This window comes from Tachypleus tridentatus, chromosome 8, assembly GCF_004210375.1.
Source record: "Tachypleus tridentatus isolate NWPU-2018 chromosome 8, ASM421037v1, whole genome shotgun sequence".
NCBI classification, from domain to species: Eukaryota; Metazoa; Arthropoda; class Merostomata; order Xiphosura; family Limulidae; genus Tachypleus; species Tachypleus tridentatus.
In genome coordinates, this window is record NC_134832.1 from 86839082 (window position 1) to 86860836 (window position 21755).

Consider the following 21755-nt stretch of genomic DNA (forward strand, 5'->3'; position numbering starts at 1 on the left):
AAGCTAAAGTGTTATAACAATATGAATAGTTTATAACAGCACAACATTTTCAGTGTAATTTTGTCTAAAATGAGGGTATAAGTCTTAATTAATCTAAAGTATAACATATACTGTTTTTAAAAATGATAAAATCCACAGATTCTGAAGCAGCAGGTAGTGCTTTTAAATACATTTTTCATATGAGTAGTTATTGGTTTCATGGCGGAATAAAATCTCTTTATCACTGGCCCAGCATCAGTGAAAGACTTATTTTGTACTTTGTTTCGTTAGCACAGATTCCCCAATGTAAGAGTGTAAGGCTGTAGAGAAAGGCCTGACTGTGAATAGGTTAATACGTACTTGCTTTAGAAAATGGGTTCCCAGTATTGATGCCTCTTAGCTTTACAAGTACTTATATGGTTTAATTTTCTTACAAATGGCCTGATTGTTGCCAATAAAGGTCCATTCTTTAACATTCAGACACTGTACATTTTACTTTTCAAGTACCACGATACGATTTCAAGAACCTGGCTTGGATTACAATTTCTCCTACACACGATTCACGTACCACTAAAAAAAATATAAAAAGGAAAGAAAATGACATAACCAAGGCTAGTGAATACTTTCTTTCACTAGATTTTATTGTGCCCTACGTCATGTGATAAGTTAAATTAGGCTTGTATCTCATCAGGCTTCACGAAAAGGTGCCCAATAGTGTCAGTTTCACATACTCGACTGGACTATTTCAGAACAGTCTTGCCTAATAATGGTCTCTTTATTATCTCGGTCGTTCGATTTTCTGTTGTTTTCTGTGCCAGAACTTCGGAAAGACAAATAAGAACCGAGCAGCAAAGAGAGCTTTGTTGAGAATGTAATTAAATATATACCTTCAAGCTCGTAATGCTTGGAGTGTGTGGTACTGTAATTTAATATTTTCTTCATGAAAGGATGATAATGAGAGAAAAGTCGAGTAGAACACACACACAGATGTATGTGATAAGAGCGAGAAAAGGATTTTCGAAGAAACAAAAAATATAAACAAAGATTTCTGAAAAGGACACACAAAGACGATCTCATCTCATATTCTCAGCCAAAAAATAGGGTTTTCAATGGGAATAACGAAAGAGAAAGAGAGAGAGAAAGCGTGCTTAAGATAGAAAGAGAGACCGTGTTATCACACACACAAACAAAAAACATACACCGAAATAGTTTGTCTTGAAAGCGTCATTTGACAAATATAAAAAAATAGACAGTCAATAGTTTATGGTCGTGAAAATGAAATATACGGACATGAAGCTTTTATACTGATGAAACGGTGATGAAAACTTTTAAAAATGTGGATGGATGTCTCACTATATCATCAAATATTTATTTACCAGTTACAAAAGAAGAGTCTCTATTACATTTTTGGATAGTTGTTATACCTTTTTCATTGTTTAGTTTTTATTCCAGCATCTTTTAAACAGTAACAAGTAATGTAGTTATCATATCTTGTTTCATTTATCATTTATGCGTATACTTGTATTTTTTTTATACTTTTCCGTTACGTTTGTTTGTTTCTTTTGAATTTCGCGCAAAGCTGCTCGAGGGCTATCTGCGCTAGTCGTCCCTAATTTAGCAGTGTAAGACTAGAGGGAAGGTAGTTAGTTATTACCACCCACCGTCAACTCTTGGACTACTCTTTTACCAACGAATAGTAGGATTGTCCGTCATATTATAGCAACCCCATGGCTGAAAGGGCGAGCATGTTTGGTGTGAACGGGATTCGAACCTGCGACCCTCGGATTACCTTTTCGTTAAGATCGCATGTAATAACAAATGTTGATTCCTCTTTCCCTTCTCTCATAGTTATCAAATGTTTTTTTTTCTGTGCTTTCTTATAGCAAAGCCACATCGGGCTATTTGATGAGTCCACCGAGGGGAATCGAACCCCTCATTTTAGCGTTGAAATTCGTAGACTTATCGCTGTACCAGCGGGAGAATGTTATCAAATGTGAAAATGAAATATATTGTTTTTCTAATCTTTCTTGAGAATTCAACTGACTGGTCACACAATATTCATTAATCTCATGTAAACTATGTTTTGCAGCATTTTTCTCTTTCATTAGGTTATTACTATATTTAACTGTTATCAGCCTAAGCTCATACCGGCCTTACACCTTCATCATAAGAACCCTGAAGGGATTACTTGTTCTAAAGTCAGTTAATTTAAAACTAATCTTGTACTATAGAAATGTTCCCATTTTTTAAACAAGATACTTCATACGTACAAACACTGTTACACGTAGCATACATAATCTACAGGTATATATATATATATATAATAAACTGTTGTACATCAGATATGTCATTTACAGATATACGTATATAACATACACAGTAAAAAGTTTTACGGTTCACTTGTGGTAGAAAGACTTCAGCCGAGTTGTCACACCTTTTACGTAAAAATAAATTCGGAACTTTATATTAATCCATAGTGTCTTTTAAATTCACAGCAATTTGTCGTTACATTTTACTGAAATTTACCCTAAAATAACTGTTTTAGTCTGTATTTTGAACGTTTATCACTGTTATTCTAGAGGTAATACTCCTACATTGATGAACATCCCTCATAAAATAAATGTTTTTCGGTGTCATTCCACAAATAAGCACGTTTTAATTAATATTTGATATACATAAAATAAAACTGTATGCATGTATTTCTAGCATTTTTAACAGTCAATCTGTAAAAAATGTTTTAGACGTAACCATTTAATCCACATACAACAACAGTTTTATTACGTATTTCAAGGTTTGTTGTTCTTGTCTTTATAGTTCCACACAGAAACACTTTAAATGGTCTATCAACATAAAATAAGTTCTCCTTTTAAATATAGATATATATATATTTCGACCAGCTGGAGCGCTCACCCTTAGAAGGAAAAATCCAACTGTGCATGTGTGTGTTTTCTTTTAGCAAAGCCACAAAGGCTATCTGCTCAGCCCACGGAGGGGAATCGAACCCCTGATTTTAGCGTTGTAAATCCGGAGACATACCGCTGTACTAGCGGGGGCGCCAACTGTGCATAAAAATAAATGATTAATTATCGTAATTTGCCATTAATTTAAATAATGCCGTCTTATAGCCGTCAAATTATACTTTGTAAATATGTATATGACGGCTATTCTAACTGGTTATAGACTATCAGTAAAAATTACAGATAATAACAGTAAAATTACAAAATACATTCACTTTTCTTGTACTTTTCGCGTTAATGTTTTAACCGTACTTTAAAATATGTTTTTTTTACATTGGAAAATAACAGTTAATTGTACATAATTTTACTATTTTTTACACTGTACCTATACGAAAGATACGTAATCTGCAATTATACGCATATAACATATTACTATAAAAAAGCGACGCCATCTACAAGTTATTATGTGTAAGTTTGTTTTGTTTTTGTTTGTTTTTTAATTTCGCACAAAGCTACTGGAGGGCTATCTGTGCTAGCCGTCCCTAATTTAGCAGTGTAAGGCTAGAGGGAAGGCAGCTAGTCATCACCACCCACCGCCAACTCTTGGGCTACTCTTTTACCAACGAATAGTGGTATTGTCCGTAATATTATAACACCCCCATGGCTGAAAGGGCGAGCATGTTTGGTGTGACTGGGATTCGAACCTGCGACCCTCGGATTACCTTTTCGTTACGATCGCATGTAATAACAAATGTTGATTCCTCTTTCCCTTCTCTCATAGTTATCAAATGTTTTTTTTCTGTGCTTTCTTATAGCAAAGCCACATCGGGCTATTTGCTGAGTCCACCGAGGGGAATCGAACCCCTTATTTTAGCGTTGAAATTCGTAGACTTATCGCTGTACCAGCGGGAGAATGTTATCAAATGTGAAAATGAAATATATTGGGCTACTCTTTTACCAACGAATAGGGGGATTGACCGTCACATTATATGCCCTCACGGCTGGGAGGGCGAGCATGTTTAGCGCGACGCGGGCGCGAACCCGCGACCCTCGGATTACGAGTCGCACGCCTTACGCGCTTGGCATTGCCAGGCCCTTATTATGTGTAAGATACGTCCACTTGTATCTACTACTTGCATGTTTTTAATATATCGTGATTGTTTATTACCATTCGTGTCAACTCTATCGATGACAAAATATCATTTGTTAGAGAAAGCGACATCTTGTGGCGTTGTTATACAGGCCGATGATTGTGAACCATTACTTTAATGTATTGATATTTTAATGCTATATTGATGAAAAAAGTTACGAAACAGTAAGTGCAGAGTCGGTGTTTTCCGCTGTGACAGCAGCAAGTCTTCGGATTTACAACACTAAAATCATGGGATCGATCCCCTCGGTGGGCATAACAGATAGCCCTATGTGGCTTTGCTATAAGAAAACATACACATATAAATTTGTTTCTTGGTTCAATATTTTTAGGAAGAAAATTAGATAACATGTAAACACCAAAAGTGGAAACATAACCGGTATTAGTTTATCTATCTCGAAATATAAATAATAAAAAGGTGATAATGGCGCTCGACTCAACATCTTGGGGTCGTGGGTTCGAATACCCGACACAACAAACATGCCCGCCCTTTCACCAGTTGGACTGTTATAATGTAATGGCCAATCCCACTGTTCGTTGTTAAAAGAGTAGCCCAAGAGATGGTCGTGTGTGGTGATGATTACTTGTATTCCCTCTAGTTGCACACTGCTAAATTAGGGACGGCTAACGCAGGTAGCTCTCGTGTAGCCTTGCGCAAGCTAAAAAAAAACAAGTTTTCCTTGTGAATCGGAATTTTTCAAAACAGATACAAATCAAACTGAGTATAATGGCAAGCTCTTTCTTAATGTCGATTTGCATGGTTCAACAGTTTCATGCTGTATAAGTATTACACGTTAATTCGGCTAAGAAAACAGTGTTGTATTATATCACTGTTACACATGAACATACTCACTTTTTATTGAAGTCGAAATCACCAATCTTATTTTTCACGTAAATGTTTCTTTGTACACTTTTGAACACCAAACTTTCCATGAGCTTCCTTTCGTCCGGTAATTATCTGAACTGTTTTTCTCATGTAAGTTTTTTCGAGCTCGCACTACAAGTACCTGCACCACTAATGTTACAATTAAATTATGATAAACTTGCTCTACTTTGCTAAGGAATAGCTAACCATCCCCGAGGACATTAACAGAATGATTTCAGTTGTCTCACAAACTCAAGGCGAAGAAAACCCATTATGGTTTCATCATTTCTTTTCAAAGAATTCTGACTAGTCTCTCATCGACGCTCTAATTCACTCTTTGGTCAACCAAAGTGCCCACTCGAGTGTGCCTAACCATTTTCATTCTTTTCAATGCAAGGCACGAGTTTCTCACATATTGCACCTGAAAGTTCTATCGGCTCGTGGCTTTTAGGACCGTTTTATAGTCCTTGATGTTTTTCTGTCATATCTTCCTGAGTCGTGTGTGCTTGTGAGGAAAGTTTTTTCTTTTTTTTACAGTTCTCAGCGTTAAAGAGATTGTCATCATAGAAGTTAATCGGTAAAGACTTTACGTCGCCATCACGAAGAGACAAACTACTTGTTTCCTGTGAACAATCACTAACAAATGATTCAGTAGAATGTAAGGTAATAATGGTTGCTACTGGTTCAGAATTTTTATTTTACGTTTACAGAGGAAGAAACGAAATAAAATGGTTCCCTGTGTGTAAATTTCAATTTTACAAATCCGTTTTTTAAACTTCAATACAGCTAGCTTATTGCCTAAATATCGTTGTACTTTATCGTTTCTTATTATTATCAAATGAAAATTATGATTACATAAAGCAGTTTCCTGTCTGAAATGTACATTACGAATCAATGACTTCGGTGTAAATTGTCGACTAAAATATAGGTATGCGCACACTTTGGATTAGAAAAATAGAAACAAAAAATTAGAAACAGGGTTATACATACTGTGTAAATCTTCGAAATTGAAAATAAGTATGGCGCTTTCCAGTCGAGTATAAACTTCGATGGTAGTAAAATAATGGTGGTGAGGGCTACAGTGCTTTCTAATCTGTATTGAAGGTAAAAATTCAGCTCTAATCCTCAGTAGTAAATTCTTCAGAACTGTATATCATCTGACTTTCATTTTGTCTTATATATACGTAGTGTCAGTATCTATCAACGAGTCCTGGAACAAAACATTAGCTGCTATTCTTCCAGTTTGATCCTTTACCGTTTTATTTGCAGTCTTTTACTTTCAATCACAATGTTCAAAGTTTCAAATATCAATAGTAAGAGCACCCTCGAGCATTTGCTCCACATGTCTTCATGTCACTTTACCTGTGTTACTACACGTCATGCTCTATGATGCTTCAATGGCAGTAATATTTATGGCTATGTTGTATGGGTAAGTAATAAAGTAAAGAAAGGGTACTAATTCATAGAGAGTAGAAATCAATAACAAAAATTAATACAAGAGAGAATCCTCAATAACCGCGGCTGTAATTAGATTTCAAATCAGGGAAGAGGTGGAGCTATGAACTGAAAGTTTGTACTTGAAAAACAAGAGGGAATCCTCAATAATAGGTATACTTTAAATTATTTTAGGTAGTATGAAAGTAAATTAATCTATGAGTTTTTCCCCATTTTAATTAGATATATATTTATGCAACAGCAGTACTAAGCATGGAGAGTGCGAGCATCCGATTTCATTTTATTGCTCACCAGAATCTCTACCAACCCATCCTGAAATTGAAATTCTTTTAGACAAGGTTAGAGTAAATTAATATGTAAGGTTCTCGCTCGAGGCCTGCCGTGGCCAGTTGGTTAAAGCACTCGATTCGTAATCTGAGAATCGCAGATTCGAATACCCGTCGCACCAAACGTGCTCGCTCTTTCAGCCGTGGGGGCGTAATAATGTTACAGTCAATCCCTCTATCGTTGGTTAAAGAGTAGCCCACGATTCGGCGATGTGTGCTGATGACTAGCTGCCTTCCCTCTAGTCTTACACTCCTAAATTAGGGACGGCTAGCGCAGATAGCCCTTGATAGCTTTGCGCGAAATTCAAAACAAACAGATAATAAATCGGTTAAGAGATGACGGAGCTTTGAGCTAAATACTTTTGCTTGGAAAACTCACTCATTCTATGAGCCGCTATGCCGTAGCTGAAAACTGAGAGCCATTCTGTAAACCGATATGTCGCGTCTGAAAAACAACAAAAACTAACAATCATAATTTGATGCATGATTTAACGGTTAGTATGCGGCCATAAATGTTCTTCAGCCCTTAAGGACCATTACTTTACAGATTACATAAGTTAATGTGTGATCAGTTAATCGGCTTGAAAATTGCTACAAGGGTTACGTAAACTGAAAAATATTGTCGTGTTGACTAACTAAACTCTTCTTCGTCTGATGGATATTCATTAGTTACACGTTTTAAAATTAACATACGCAGTCACCTTGGGCAAGAAAAACAAAATACCATTTAATACTATTTATTAATGTAGCACTATTCGAGAGCATGTAATGAAATACAGTTTTTGTTATAGATAGGTACACATGCATAAACATACAGAGTTAATCGTGTAAAACATGTAAAAAAAATTTTCTTCTGAAGTACTCGATGTCTCTAAATATTAAATCATGTCTGTCGAAAGAAAGGTAAATAGGTGTAGAGTTTATTCCTTTTATAATTAGATCACTTGCTTTCTGGGGCTTTGATTGTTATCTGCACCTTAAATTCGACCTTTTACTTTGACAGCTTTTGAAGTATAACGGTATAGACCATAGGAAGATGGAAGGAGGATTTGATTTCGTAGTTATAGTAAAGATGCTTCTATAAGAATGACTGTGGATAAACGAGGTTTATTCTTTTCGCAACAGTATGTCAATAAAAAATCTTCTGTAAGGGAAATTATGAAAGAATGAAACGCATTTTTTAGTAATAGTATGTCAATAACGAATCTTCTATGGGTAAGATTATGGAAGGACCGCGGATCATTCTTTTATAAGTTTTCCAGTAAAATAAAATGCTCACGAAGCTACAAAATTAAACTCTTCTAAAACTGAAAAAGGCAGATTAATAATCGTAAAACGTAGTAGGCAGAATAAGAAAATCTGACCTCACTGACCAAAAAGTAAAGGAACTTTCTGATGAAGTAATGTATATAATGTAGTAGCTGCATAATTTTAGTTGGAGGAAGGAGAATAAGTAGGGGTAGTTGGGAGAAGAAAACTTGTGTTTTGGACATAATCAATTAATGTATTTATAGTAACGTCTTCTTATTTTCTTTTCATGGTTACGTACTTCACTACAGTTCCCAACCAGAATTAATGTGATATAGAGATATAGCAGATCGGGTATCCAGCTTTTTATTATTATATATATATATACAGTCATGTGAAAAAGTTAGGACACCCTATGACAGCCTGTGTATTTTTGCAACATTTTTTGGATATATAGATATTTAATTTCAATTTTAACAATACTGGGAGATTACAGGAATATAACTAAACAATTAAAACTGAAGAAAAGACTTTTCAAGATCTTCTCTAAATGTAATTCTACAAAAATGCATATTCTAACTGAGGAAAAGTTAGGACACCTCCACATTTATTCCCACTTAAAATGGCTCAACTCACACACAGGTGTATCACACCAGGTACACATGATTAGAAGGTCGTTACTCAGCATTTTTAATGAGGCTTGCCCTATTTAAACCACAGGCATTTAGTTTGGTGTGCTCCTGACTGTTGAAGTGAGAGTGAGCACCATGGTGAGAGCAGAAGAGCTGTCTGAGGCCTTCAGAAAGAAAATTGTAGCAGCTTATGAGTCTGGTAAGGGATTTAAAAGATCCCAAAAGATTCTGAAATCAGCCATTCCACTGTCCGGAAATAGTCAACAAGTGGAGAGCTTTCAAAACAACTGCCAACATACCCAGATTTGGTCGTCCAAGCAAGTTCACCCCGAGAGCAGACCGCAAGATGCTAAAAGAGGTCTCCAAACACCCTAACATGTCATCACGGGACCTACAGCAGGCTCTGGCTACTGTTGATGTGAAAGTGCATGATGCCTCTACAATCAGGAAGAGACTGTACAAGTTTAACTTGCTTGGGAGGTGTGCAAGGAGGAAACCTTTGTTCTCTAAGAGAAACATCAAGGCCACACTGAAGTTTGCCAGAGAGAATGTAGACAAAGTCCAGAACCTCTGGAATAATGTTCTTTGGATAGATTAGTCCAAAATTGAATTATTTGGACACCAGAACAGAAGACATGTTTGGCGTAAACCAAATACAGCATTCCAGGAAATGAACCTCATACCAACTGTAAAGCATGGAGGTGGAAGTGTCATGGTTTGGGGCTGCTTTGCTGCAGCAGGACCTGGACAGCTCACAATTATAGAATCCACCATGAATTCTACTGTGTATTAGAGGGTGCTTGAGGATCATGTGAGACCATCTGTAAGAAAATTAAAGCTGAAGCGGAACTGAACCATGCAACACGACAATGACCCAAAACATACCAGTAAATCCACCAAGGACTGTCTGAAAACTAAGAAATGGAGAGTCCTGGAATGGCCCAGTCAAAGCCCAGATCTTAATCTCATTGAGATGCTGAGGGGTGACTTGAAACGGGCTGTACTTGCAAGAAACCCCTCAAACATCTCACAGCTGAAAGAATTCTGCATTGAGCAGTGGGGAAAACCTTCTTCAGACCGATGTCAGAGACTGGTAGGTGGCTACAAGAAGCTTCTCCCTGCAGTTATTTCAGCCAAAGTGGGTAACACTAGCTACTAGGGGGTAGGGTGTTTTAACTTTTTCCTCAGTTAGAATATGCATTTTTGTAGAACTACATTTACAGAAGATCATGATAAGTTTTTTCTTCAGTTTTAATTGTTTAGTTATATTCCTATAATCTCTCAGTATTGTTGAAATTGAGATTAAATATTTATATGCTTAAAAATGTTAAAAAAATACACAGGCTTTCATAGGGTGTCCTAACTTTTTCACGTGACTGTATATATATATTTCATTTTTGAGAGGTGATTTACAAAATGTAAGTACTTAGCCAGTTATACCGGTATTGTGATAGCTATAACAAAAGTTTGTGCAACCTCTGACGTAATCATTAGGTGGTTCATTGTCTATTCTGGAACACAAAAATATCAGGAGAAAAAATGAAGGCTAAATATGTTATTTCTACAAAAGTTATTCATGACATTATGATGACACTTCTTACATATATCCATAGCATGATGATGACAATCCTCCCAAGAATTTTGTTATATAATGGTGATCCTAGCAATTAGCCAAAAGGCTGTTAATAGATTTGCTCACTATAATTTAGTCCTAGAATGTGGATATTAACATCTGACCGGATCTAAACATGAGAAAGTATTTCAAAGACAAGCCACTGAAGGAGTTTTGCATTTTATGGATCTTATATAATTATATGTACATATTGGTTTTCAGGACTGACCAATACCATCGTGTTTTGTTTAAAGTTTAATCAATAATTTCTGTATCTGATTTCATCAGATGCATTTATAATCGTTGTGGAAGAGTGCTTCGTTTTGAAATAAATACATTAACGGCACACTATGTGAGTAAGGCAAGCTTAAATTGTTCTGGAGAACAAACTCAGTCATTCTGAGAAAGATATGGTTGTTCACAGTTATTACGCAAGCTTTGTTCAGGAAATACCGTTTTGAACCTTAAGTTTGCGACTTAACCACTGTTAGATTGGTGATAAATCTGAGGTTATGTAACTTTCAGAACATTTTCGAACGTATTATAAATATATTCGTGTTAGTTCCGAAGTAACACGCATATGCACTGCTTTGAACAAGTTTCTGCTAGATACACTGATTTCGTTGAGGTAAATGATAAACTTCACATTAAATTGTTCATTGGTGGCGCAACATAACAAATACTTTGAGAACTAGTTTTTGGTTTCTTTTTAATTTCGCACAAAGCTACAGAGGGTTATCTTCGCTAGCCGTCCCTAATTTAGCAGTGTGAGACAAGAGGAAAAACAGCTAGTCATCACCATCCACCGCTAACTCTTGGGCTACATTTTTACTAACACACAGGGGAATCGACCGAACATTACAACTCTATTGTAAATTTGGCATCATAATAATTACATACTGAATAACGTAATTAATTAACTGCATGTCATTCTTTTTTTCTATATTTCTTGTAAATATTGAATTATCTGTATGTCCAGTTCTAGATGAAACAGAGCCGCTTTTCAAATATTATTATACCTCCTGGCAACGCAGCAATAAGCTTGAGGGCTTATAACATTAGAATTCTAGACTTGATCCCCTCCCTAAACACACCATAGATAACCATCGTGCAATTTTGTGCATAGAAACAAACAATTCTATTTCAGTAAAAACTAGATAAGGCAAAAACATTTTCATTATCTTAAATTTTGAGTATTAATTTACACACATTGCACTTTGTGCCCACCAATAGCTTTAAATCACAGAAGTGTAGGCCTTCGTCTTGTCTTTTCCAGCCAATAATTATAAACAAAAGCCAAAGAAGCGGCGCACTTTCGATGGTAGTAAAAGTATCCGCTTTTATATGTAAACAATTGTTTGCGTCCTGACATGACCAAATGGTTGGAGCGCTTGAGTTGCAATCTGAAGGGCGCGTGTTCGAATACCCCTTACACCAAACATTCTTACCCTTTCAGCTATGGAAGTGTTATAATGTCACGGTTAATCCCGCTATTCTTTGTTGAAAGAGTAGCCCTAGAGTTGGCGGTGGGTAGTGACAACTACCTGCTTTCACTCTAACCTTACGTTGCTAAATTAGGGATAGCTAGCGCAGATAGCTCTTGACTAGGTTTGCGCGAAATTCCAAACAAACAAACAATTGAAAAGGAGTTTATCATATGCTTATTACTGATTTATCCGTTTCTTCTTGCGTAAAACGTACGCTATTTGCTGATTTGTTGTAGTTTTGTTAAGCGCAAATACACAGAAAGGGCTATCTGTGCTGTGTCCCTCTATTTTAGCGTTGTAAGTCCTATACCTTAGTACCAAGCTTGGAGATAGCTCTCGTGTAGCTTTGCGCGAAATTCAAAACTACTAACCAATCAACAACTGCTTGCGACGAGTTTTGTAACAAATGTAGGTTCACAATTTTCAAAAATTGTGTTTTTGAAGAACTTGCGTCAAGGGACATGAACTCTGATAAACAAAGACTGACTTGTCTGCATCAGCTGCTAGTAATCTTCTAATGCTTTCGGAAAGCAAATATTGGTAATAAAGAACAGCATTAGCTGCTGTTGACGAAGTCTCCCGGTGGGACAGCAGCAAGTCTTTGGATTTAAAACGATAAGACAGGAGCCTGATTCTCTGAGGTGAGCACAGCAGATAGCCCGCGTGGCTTTGCTCTGAACTTAAAATAATAACAACTGCTGAAGGTATGTTTACATTTTATATTGTGAATCGTAACAAGAGTTTTTGCTTAATGGATTGTGCATCTAAACTCAAACAGTTTGAGCCAATGTTTTCCCGCACCATTCGTCCCAACAAGAATTGAGGTGGTTCTGTATAATGTGTTGCCACAAGATGATTAAAAGGTATTTAGAGAAAATAAGTTTTGTTTCTGTGTTTACTGAAGCATCGAATCACAAAAAAAGTGAAACTGTTTTCTCCAATTGTCTATGTACTTGGTATGGTTTGTTTGTTTGTTTGGAATTAAGCACAAAGCTACGCAATGGGCTATCTGTGCTCTGCCCACTACGATTTCTAGCGGTGTGAGTCTGCAGACATACCGCTGTCCCACTAGGGGGCAGTTTGGTATGTCCTTATGATTAGGGCGCTTGACTCGTAATATGCGGATCATGTATTGGAATCCCTTCATCAAACATGCTCGTTTTTTTAGCCCTGAAGGTATCATAATGTGAGGGTTAATTCCACTTCACGATTAGAGGAGCCCAAGAGTTGACGGTGGGTGGTACTGAATAGCTATTAATAGTCTAATACTTCTAAATTGGAGACATAGCCCTCGAATGTCTTTGCATGATAATAAACAAATTATCCTTCTCAAACGTTCTCCACTTCTCTCTGGCATCTTATTATAAAGACGGTCTATTATTGGGGTTTGAATTTCGCGCAAAGCTACACGAGGGTTATCTACGCTAGCCACCTCTAATTTAGCAGTGTAAGACTAGCCCACAGCCAACTCTTGGGATACTTTTGTTACCAACGAGTAGTAGGATTGACTATCACATTATAACGCCCCCATGGCTGAAAGAGCGGGCATGTTAGGTGCGACCGGGATTCGAACCTCCGATCCTCAGATTACGAGTCGAGTGCGTAAACCACTTGTCCATGAGTTAAATTCTCTGGTAGTAATATTAACAGCCTGTTTAGTGCTACCATTAGGAAAGGTCAAAACCATGTCTTCTTTAAACTGAAACAATCCGTTCAACATAAAATGGTTGTTGTTGACTTTTTTGTCGTTTTTTTTTATACCAACACATGATTGGATATAGTAAAAATAAGTGGTAGACTCTGACGTCAGCTATGGAATGTTTATACATAGTTTCTTTAAGAACATTTGAGTGTGTTTTCTTGTAGCAAAGCCACATCAAGCTATCTGCTGAGCCCACCGAGGGGAATCGAACCCCTGATTTTAGCCTTGTAAATCCATAGACTTACCGCTGTACTAACGGGCGAAAAAGAACTTTTGATGTACTTGTGTAACCAAACGCACCTTTCGAACTTTGTTTTGAAATTTCATCCAAAGCTACACGAGGGCTATCTGCGCTAACTGTTCTTAATGTAGCAGTGTAAGACTAGAGGAAAGGCAGCTAGTTATCAAAACCCCCCGCCAACTCTTAGGATACTTTTTTTACTAACAAATAGTGGGATTGATCGAAACATCACAACGCTCTCAAGCATATTTGACCCATCATGCACCAACGATGCTTTAAACGAAAAGATAAAATGTTACAGTAATTAAAGTAAGTGATATGAAGGCAAAACTCAGAGAGAGATAAAGAGTAAGTACTAGAGTGAGTGTATATTGATAAGATAAGCCAAATATCGATTCACAATGAAACCAAAACAGTCTTAAAATTAATTATAGTATTTCGCCCTTTGAAACTTTCGATGGAATACTAAGCAACCATATGAAGCTATGAAAAAAAAATCCTTTCGATACAAGAAGGGAAGATATGAATATTAATAATATTAGTCCCACCCTTTTAGTGTAGAAATTTGTATGTCATATACATCTTGTAGTTTTGTGTTTCTCTTTATTTTGGCGTGTCCTTCGTCAAGCCTTTAGACATCTGATCATCGTAATTAAACGAACTAATAATGGTATTTATTTCGGAGACATATATGAAACTTGTGTTGCTGTTAACAGATCATTTGCTTCAAAGAAAACACGTTTTTATTCGCTAGAACAGGATACAGCTGGTGATTGAACAAATAAACCCTCCCCCCCAACCTCCAACTTTCATAATAAAGAACAATAAAACAAGAGGCCACGTAATTAGTGTAATAGGTGTTATGGCATCCTCTTAGAAAGAGTGCGCCTGTGTGGCAAAGTGAGCTATTAGCTGAAATGGTTCAGTGTTTCATGCTCTGGATTAAGCATAATAAGAGCGACTTCTCGAAAATCAACATTTAGTACAAGATATACAGCTTCTACAGTAGGCACCAAAGACAGTCGTACTTGGTGAGGTAAATTTTGTCGATAATACTTACAAACTTGTAACCACAATCTTGCTGCTTCTTTGAGGTTTTATATCAACCCACTTCTCTCATAATGAGATTGTTCCTCACGATGTCACTGGTGACATGAACATACATCCTTCGTACCATTAAGGAACTCACTACTGACTGGCTAGCGGTCTTAGTGTTGCCACAATCAAAGAAACCTTTTTTCAAGCAGTAAGAAAATAAAATAAACAAAAATGTTGGCGGTTTTATGTGTGATATATCCTATGAAATATTTAAGGCCTGATAATCAGTTTCATCGTTTTAATATTAAACTAAAGAATTGTTAGAATGTCTTTAGTAACATTTAAGTAATAAAAAAGAAACTGGTGTTTTTAAGTATTATATTCTATATCCGTAACAACGAGAACAACGTATTTCAATTTTTATCAGTAGAAACGCAAGAAAGGTACATTTAATTAACCTAATTGCAAGGTTGCTTTTTAGTTTCGTATTAATTAAACGTATAGCCTACTTTGATTGGATGGTCCGGCATTGCCACGTGAATTAGAGCGTTTGCCCCCAAAGCTGAGGGTCGCGTGTTCGAATCCCCGTTGCACCTTTTAGCCAAAAGAGCATTATAATGTGACGGTCATTCCCACTATTCGTTAGTAAAATAGTAGCCCAAAAGTTGGCGATGGATGGTGATGACTAGCTGCCTTCCCTCTAGTCTTACACTGCTAAATTAGGGACGTCTTTCGCAGACGACCCACGTGTAGCTTTCCGCGAAATTTAAACTTAACCTTAAAACTTATTTTTATTAAAAGTTATTTTTATCATGTATGAAGTATGACACATGATACGTGTGGTATAAATTTAAATACAAAACGAAGGATACGTTCTTTAAGTGATAGGATGAGGACCATGTTCAAGACAAGATTTCTTATTTGAAATCTGGAAAGTGAAGTGACATACATTCCTATTTGAAGTTCAGTTTTCTGTGCCAGACCAGCATTAAGTATGGCTATGCACCTTTTATTTAGCTTACCTTCGCAACTAATTTTTGTATGACGGACCACCATTCTTGGCTGTGTGCCCCATTTACGTGGATGTTAGTTGAGTACATCTTTGCAACTTTTAAGTGCTAACTGACTCGTACAGTTTTAATAACAAGTTAATTGCTTTGAAATTTAAAGAATTTGAAAATTTTCCCCGCCATATCAAGCGTTACCGGTTGAACAGTATGGCGCGGGTTTTAGTTGGAAATTTATTTCCTAACTGACTAAAAGAAGTAGTCTTCATTTATTTGGTCGGAACGGAAGGAATCTTGGCCAGATGTCCATGACATATGATGATTGATTGTAGTTTTATCCCTCTGTCATCACTGGCAACCAACTAAAAGCCACTTGTGGGAGTCAGATGGCTGCATTGTAGAAAATATGTTCCGGTATTTTGATTATTATTTTATTCCCGTCTTCTTGGATATGTGATATAAAGACCATGTAATAAATGAAACTCAGTGTATACCTGTCCAGGCTATAATCATTTATCACAGAATAATAGTATATAGCTGTTAGTTAGTCCGTCTCATATTTACCTGAAATTTATATAAAACAAATTATTAAATTGTTAGGAATTGTTTTTATTTTTTTAGCTTATTGACAACTTGGATGTTATATATTGACCTTTCGGTTTTGTAACAAAGTAATATTAATAATTCCAAGAACACATGAGTGAAAGCAAAGTAGAATATGTTATATGATATGTCAACACACTACAACTGATATAAGCAGTGCAGACTAGATATTTCACCTAATAAGTGGATTCAACAAGCCGGCTTGGATAGGATACCACAGACATAATGGCGGTCTAGGTGATATGTGTGTGTGTATATATATATATATATATATAGCCTTAGTTTTTATGAACGACAACTGTTAAAGCGTTAATCAGTTTAAGCACGTGACTTGTAATTATTATCAATTTTAGGTATATGAAAGCACTGAAAGAATCAATGTGAAATAATATGTGAAATGAATTACAGGAAAACTTTTACGTACAAACTGTATCATAAAGAAAGTCCGTTAGCCAAAATAAATAACATCTACTTTTAAATTCTTTATTCGTTCTACATATGAGATGAACTAACGCGTCCTTATGGGATAGCTATAAGTTTACGGACTTACAGCTTTAAAATCCGGGATTCAATTCCCGACGGTAAACGCAACAGATGTACCAATGTGACTTTGCTCTGAAAATATAAACTGGCATCTATTTTTAAATTATATTCTCACTCTTCCTGTGATGTAATAATAAAATAAAACAAATTTAACATTTAAAGTATTATGGTTTCCAAGCAGTTTTAGATTTCTTGTGTACAGAACTGGGAGTGTCCACTACTTTTAAAAATTATAATTATTGACTGTTCTAACTGTCAGAATAGTTTTTAAAAACTTATACATAGCTTTTAAATTAATATCCTTGAGGGGTCATCTGTTTTACCCACACGCGCAGTCGATCAGTAGAAACTAAAATGACGTCACGTAAGATATGCTTAATGTTGAAATTTGAACTGTCGCGACGTCAATATAACCTTCACATGCCATTAATCACGAGAGTAATTATGTACTCTGTAGGCTACAACACAATATCAAACTTCAAAAGCAAGAAAAAATATTTTTTACTCTTACTTTTGGTTTTAAACAGAACATTTTCGGGGACCCTGTGTAAGTACAACTGGTAATTGTTATCTATTAGTGCCAAATAAGGAAGGTCGTGCCTGAATCTAGACTTAAGTATTTATGTTTGTTTTCTTACAGTCGACTGATGGTATAAAAATATGAATATAGGCTTATACAACCGAACTTAATATTTTTTTGTCTTTAAACTAGCGGTTATGAACAGAAAATTCAATTAAAAATTAAAAATTCGAGAGTTTACAGTACTTCTAGTACATTTAAGTAATATATATATATTCTATTTGAAAGTAGAACAAGGATTTGTGTTTTCAGGGCAAGGATTTCCTCTGTTAATCTCCTCTAGGCGGCGCAGATTCTTCTGCCTTTCCTGTCAGAACGCAAATCATAAACAAAATTAAGTGTGTTTTATATTAAGTCTCTTTGTGAACAGAAACGTGCTGGTACTTCACGAAGGTATTTTGTAGCTCAAGTGCGTATAATTATTTAGCTCAACATTGATCGGACACAGGAAACGAGTATTAAATTAAAAGAAAAATGTACATCCGATGCAGGACCCAATTGACGGTAAAATATGTGTATCGCTAACAATAAGATTTCAACACTCGCAGTAGACAGAACACAGGTAGCCCATTGCGCTTAACAGTAAACAAACAAACAATGACTGTTATAAATTAACAGTAGAGCAGGTTCTCCCATCTTCACTGGGCCTGTCATGGCCCAATGGTTAAGGACGCTCGACTCGCAACCTGAGGGATGTAGCCTCGAATCTTGTCATCGAACATGCTCACTCTTGCAGTCGTAGAAGCGATATAAAGTGACGGTCAATCTAGCTTTATTGTTGGTTAAATAGCAACCTAAGAGTTGGCGGCACAATTTAGTGATGGTGAATAGAGGCCTTCTCTCCAGTGCATTACTTCTAAGTTAGGGACGGCTAGCACAGATAGCCCTCGAGCAGTTTTTGGCGCAATTCCACAGACAAATAAAAATAACCCCCTTTTGTTTTCCACTTCAGCCTTTCTTTTTAATATTTCCCTAGCTTACTTAAGTAAAGATTACAGCAACCATGCTTAAGTTCTTTTGTTTAAAAGCAACCATTCTAACTGGAAACATAATCACAGAGTCCATTAATCATATCTGTTTTGCGGTCTTTCTGTAGGAAATGGATTAAACATAAAGACGCAAACTTGATTCAGAAGAATAAGAACATTTAATTTGGTTTACAGACACTTCTATGTTAGTTTTCTGCAATGTATGACAAGTGGACAAGTGTGTTTTCTTATAGCAAAGCCACATCGGGCTATCTGCGTAGTCCATCGAGGGGAATCAAACCGCTGATTTTAGCGTTGTAAATCTGTAGACTTACCGCTCTACTAGCGAGGGACAACAAGTAGACAAATTATTTGAATGATTTCTCTTTAGTTACGTACATTTCAATATTATTTTTTTATTTACATTTTCTTATTTGTATTATACAAAATTTATCAGTTTTGCAAAGTACAATCTCAACAACAGCTTTTTTATTCAATAAAAACGCGTTTTTCAATCTTCTTTAATAATCTCCCCCCCCCGAGTATGCTCTAATTGTTTTAAAATTACTATTATATCCTCACCAGGAGGTGATAATAGGTACACTAAAAAGTCTTTATTTTTATTTTAGAAATACTTGTTCAGAAATTCACAAGTACTCATACTTTATTTTAAAAGTTTACGTCTTCTCAAATCCTCATCTAGCGATTCAAAATGTTTGGATGTAGGCGCTTTTAGTTGTTGAAATAGATAACTATCTATATAGTGACCTGAGTTCCTTCTGAAAGAACCTTGTCATTTAGTACATGTTATTATTTGTTTGTTGTTGTTTTTTTAAGTTAACCACAAACCTACACATTGGGCTATCTTTGCTCTGCTCATAGCGTTGTAAGTCCGTAGACATACCGCTGTGCCATTGGGGGGCTAGCATATGGTATGGTACGTTATATCATTTGACCAATCTCAATTTTATTTATGGATTGTTCTTTAAAGGTGTTTTTCCATCTATCCTTTTTTTCATATTTCTTTCATTTTCAGTCATGACACTTTCCACTTATATACACATATATTTGTTCATCTAGCCTTAAAGCTTTTTTTTATCTATTTGAATCTGTGTCTCCCAGTTTCAAGATTACCGTAATGTCGAAAATATTGATTTTTCACCGTCCCTGGTGTGCTTGGTCTGCAAACAGACACGGTAGACATCAAGAGACCCGATGTTATAAGGCTGAGCTGATTGATATATATCCTCTCACTCTTTATAACTGCAGTGGAAAGCAAACAGCTGTTAAACATATCTCTGTTTATCACATCACGTGCACCGTGGTGATACCAATAAATCACCGCTGATGACGCTCTAGGTAAATACGCAACATGCTGTATACATGAGACCAACAGAACGAAGTTGTTGTCGCAGGCTCTCTGGCGTCTGTTTTTACGTACAAATAATGGGTAAGAAACAAAGATATAATTCGTTTGTTAGAACTTCACCAAACTGTTGTTCTAGTGTACAACAATGTCAGACTTTTTAATGATGTTTTGTTTGTTTGTATGTTTGTTTTTGAATTTCGCGCAAAGCTACACGAGGACTATCTGCGCTAGCCGTCCCTAATTTAGCAGAGTAAAACTAGAGGGAAGGCAACTAGTCATCGTCACCAGACTTTTTAAAGAAAATAAATTAATAAAACTGTTGTATGTAAGAACATATTTCTAGTGTTGGATGATGAGATGAACATGCTACCTAAAGCTATTGTTTACACTAAAGTGACACTAAAATCTGCCCACAGTTGTAATGATGTAATACACCTCACAAAACTACTGTTTTGCAATAAGAAAATCTGTTTGGTTGTGTTTTTTTTTATTTCGCGCAAAGCTACGCGAGGGCTATCTGCGCTAGCCGTCCCTAATTTAGCATTGTAAGACTACAGGGAAAGCATCTAGTCATCACCACCCACCGCCAACTCTTAGGCTACTCTTTTACCTACGAATAGTGGGATTGACCGTAACATTATAACGCCTCCACGGCTGAAAGGGCGAGCATGTTTGGTGCGACGGGGATTCGAACCCGCGACACTCAGATTACAAGTCGAACGCCTTAACCCACCTGGCCATGCCGGGCCTGTATTAAGAAAAACTGAGTATATAACGTTAATGCTTTAGTACAATACACAAAACTACTGTTATGAAATAAGAAAAATACTATCTATAGTAGTAATAATGTGATAAAACACAGCTACCGTAAATAGTAAGCGTTTCTTTTCGACGATATAATGTTCACACCAGAAATCGTCCGTGTCCAACAATTCAGTTTCCTACGCTACAGAGACAGTGAATAAACACACAACATTACCCTTGTCACACAGCGCTTAATGTACCCGGAAAGGAAGTGAATTTTAATCTACGTGCTCCGTCACGTCTCTTGAATGGCACATGCACGTACGAATATTATCTGTGTACATTTGCTTCCATAAAGTTTGCCGCCTCTCTTTCCTTAAAATTATATAATCATTCTGCTCTAGCTACACGCGTTATGGTGCAAGTATACTTGTAGCCGCAATGGATAAAGGAATGACATTTTGATAAGCTTCTAATTAAGGAAAACTCGTATTTCAGTTACACGCATAAACTCAAATGGATTAAGTCTTTGAGCAATGGACTTTAAACTTATGCCGAGTACTTCCATCGTTTTATGTGCCAACAACTGTTTATGAATTAATACAATTACTACAGACAAACAGAGGAACAAGTGTTTTGGAAAACTTTGAGTTATCAAAAGTCTACGTTGAAACGTAACAGGTAATGGCATCCACTAAGTTGTGTTTCTATATAAAACGTGCTCCATCATTTTCAGTTAATGTTTTATGAGAGTCATCTCAGAATATCTATTTGACAGCACTGAGGAAATCCTGAGCAGCCATTATCCATCATTGGTCCCGAGCACAATATCCTGTGAATGGCCTGAGTGACCTTTTGGGGTTTTCAATATTTCAGTAAAAGCTAAAACATGGCTTTACTTTTGTTAATTAATTTAAGTGTTATATATTGAACCAGCAGTGATCTTTTGAAAACATGTTACCCATGTCAGCCATCAGAGGCAATGAAACTGACAACAATCCATATTACAAATGCTCAAACGATTTTGTATTTTACCACCATTTTTTTTTAAAAGGGAGATTTATTTATCTTTTCTCTAGTATTCCAAAGACTTTAGTGCTACACGACTATATGTTGAAATTTAAGAGTGTTGTATTATTTTTAGAAACTGTACTTCTGTTATTGTTATATGTATTTTTATCACATTGAACTCTTTCAAGTATTTTCCATTTTATTATTTACACGATATTTCTTTCTCACGTTTCGGCTT

At 36.2% G+C, this 21755-nt stretch overlaps 1 protein-coding gene and 1 long non-coding RNA gene across 5 annotated transcripts in view; one reads left to right on the top strand and one right to left on the bottom strand.

The window, feature by feature from the left end:
• Positions 1–5390, bottom strand: part of LOC143222855 (uncharacterized) — a 49533-nt gene extending 44143 nt beyond the window's left edge. Inside the window, exon 1 of the long non-coding RNA XR_013012540.1 lies at positions 4940–5390. This is a non-coding gene — a long non-coding RNA (uncharacterized LOC143222855). The remainder of the gene's footprint in view (positions 1–4939) is intronic.
• LOC143222853 (inactive tyrosine-protein kinase 7-like) overlaps positions 1–21755 on the top strand; it is a 98168-nt gene that overhangs the window by 24198 nt on the left and 52215 nt on the right. The window contains exon 1 of one of the 4 annotated variants that reach the window (XM_076449943.1): positions 19825–19843. The exons of the other annotated variants lie outside the window; for them this stretch is intronic. Coding sequence (XP_076306058.1) covers positions 19840–19843 — 4 coding nt within the window. The 5' untranslated portion in view covers positions 19825–19839. Of the gene's footprint in view, positions 1–19824; positions 19844–21755 lie in introns of those variants that run through there. 4 annotated transcript variants of the gene reach the window in all.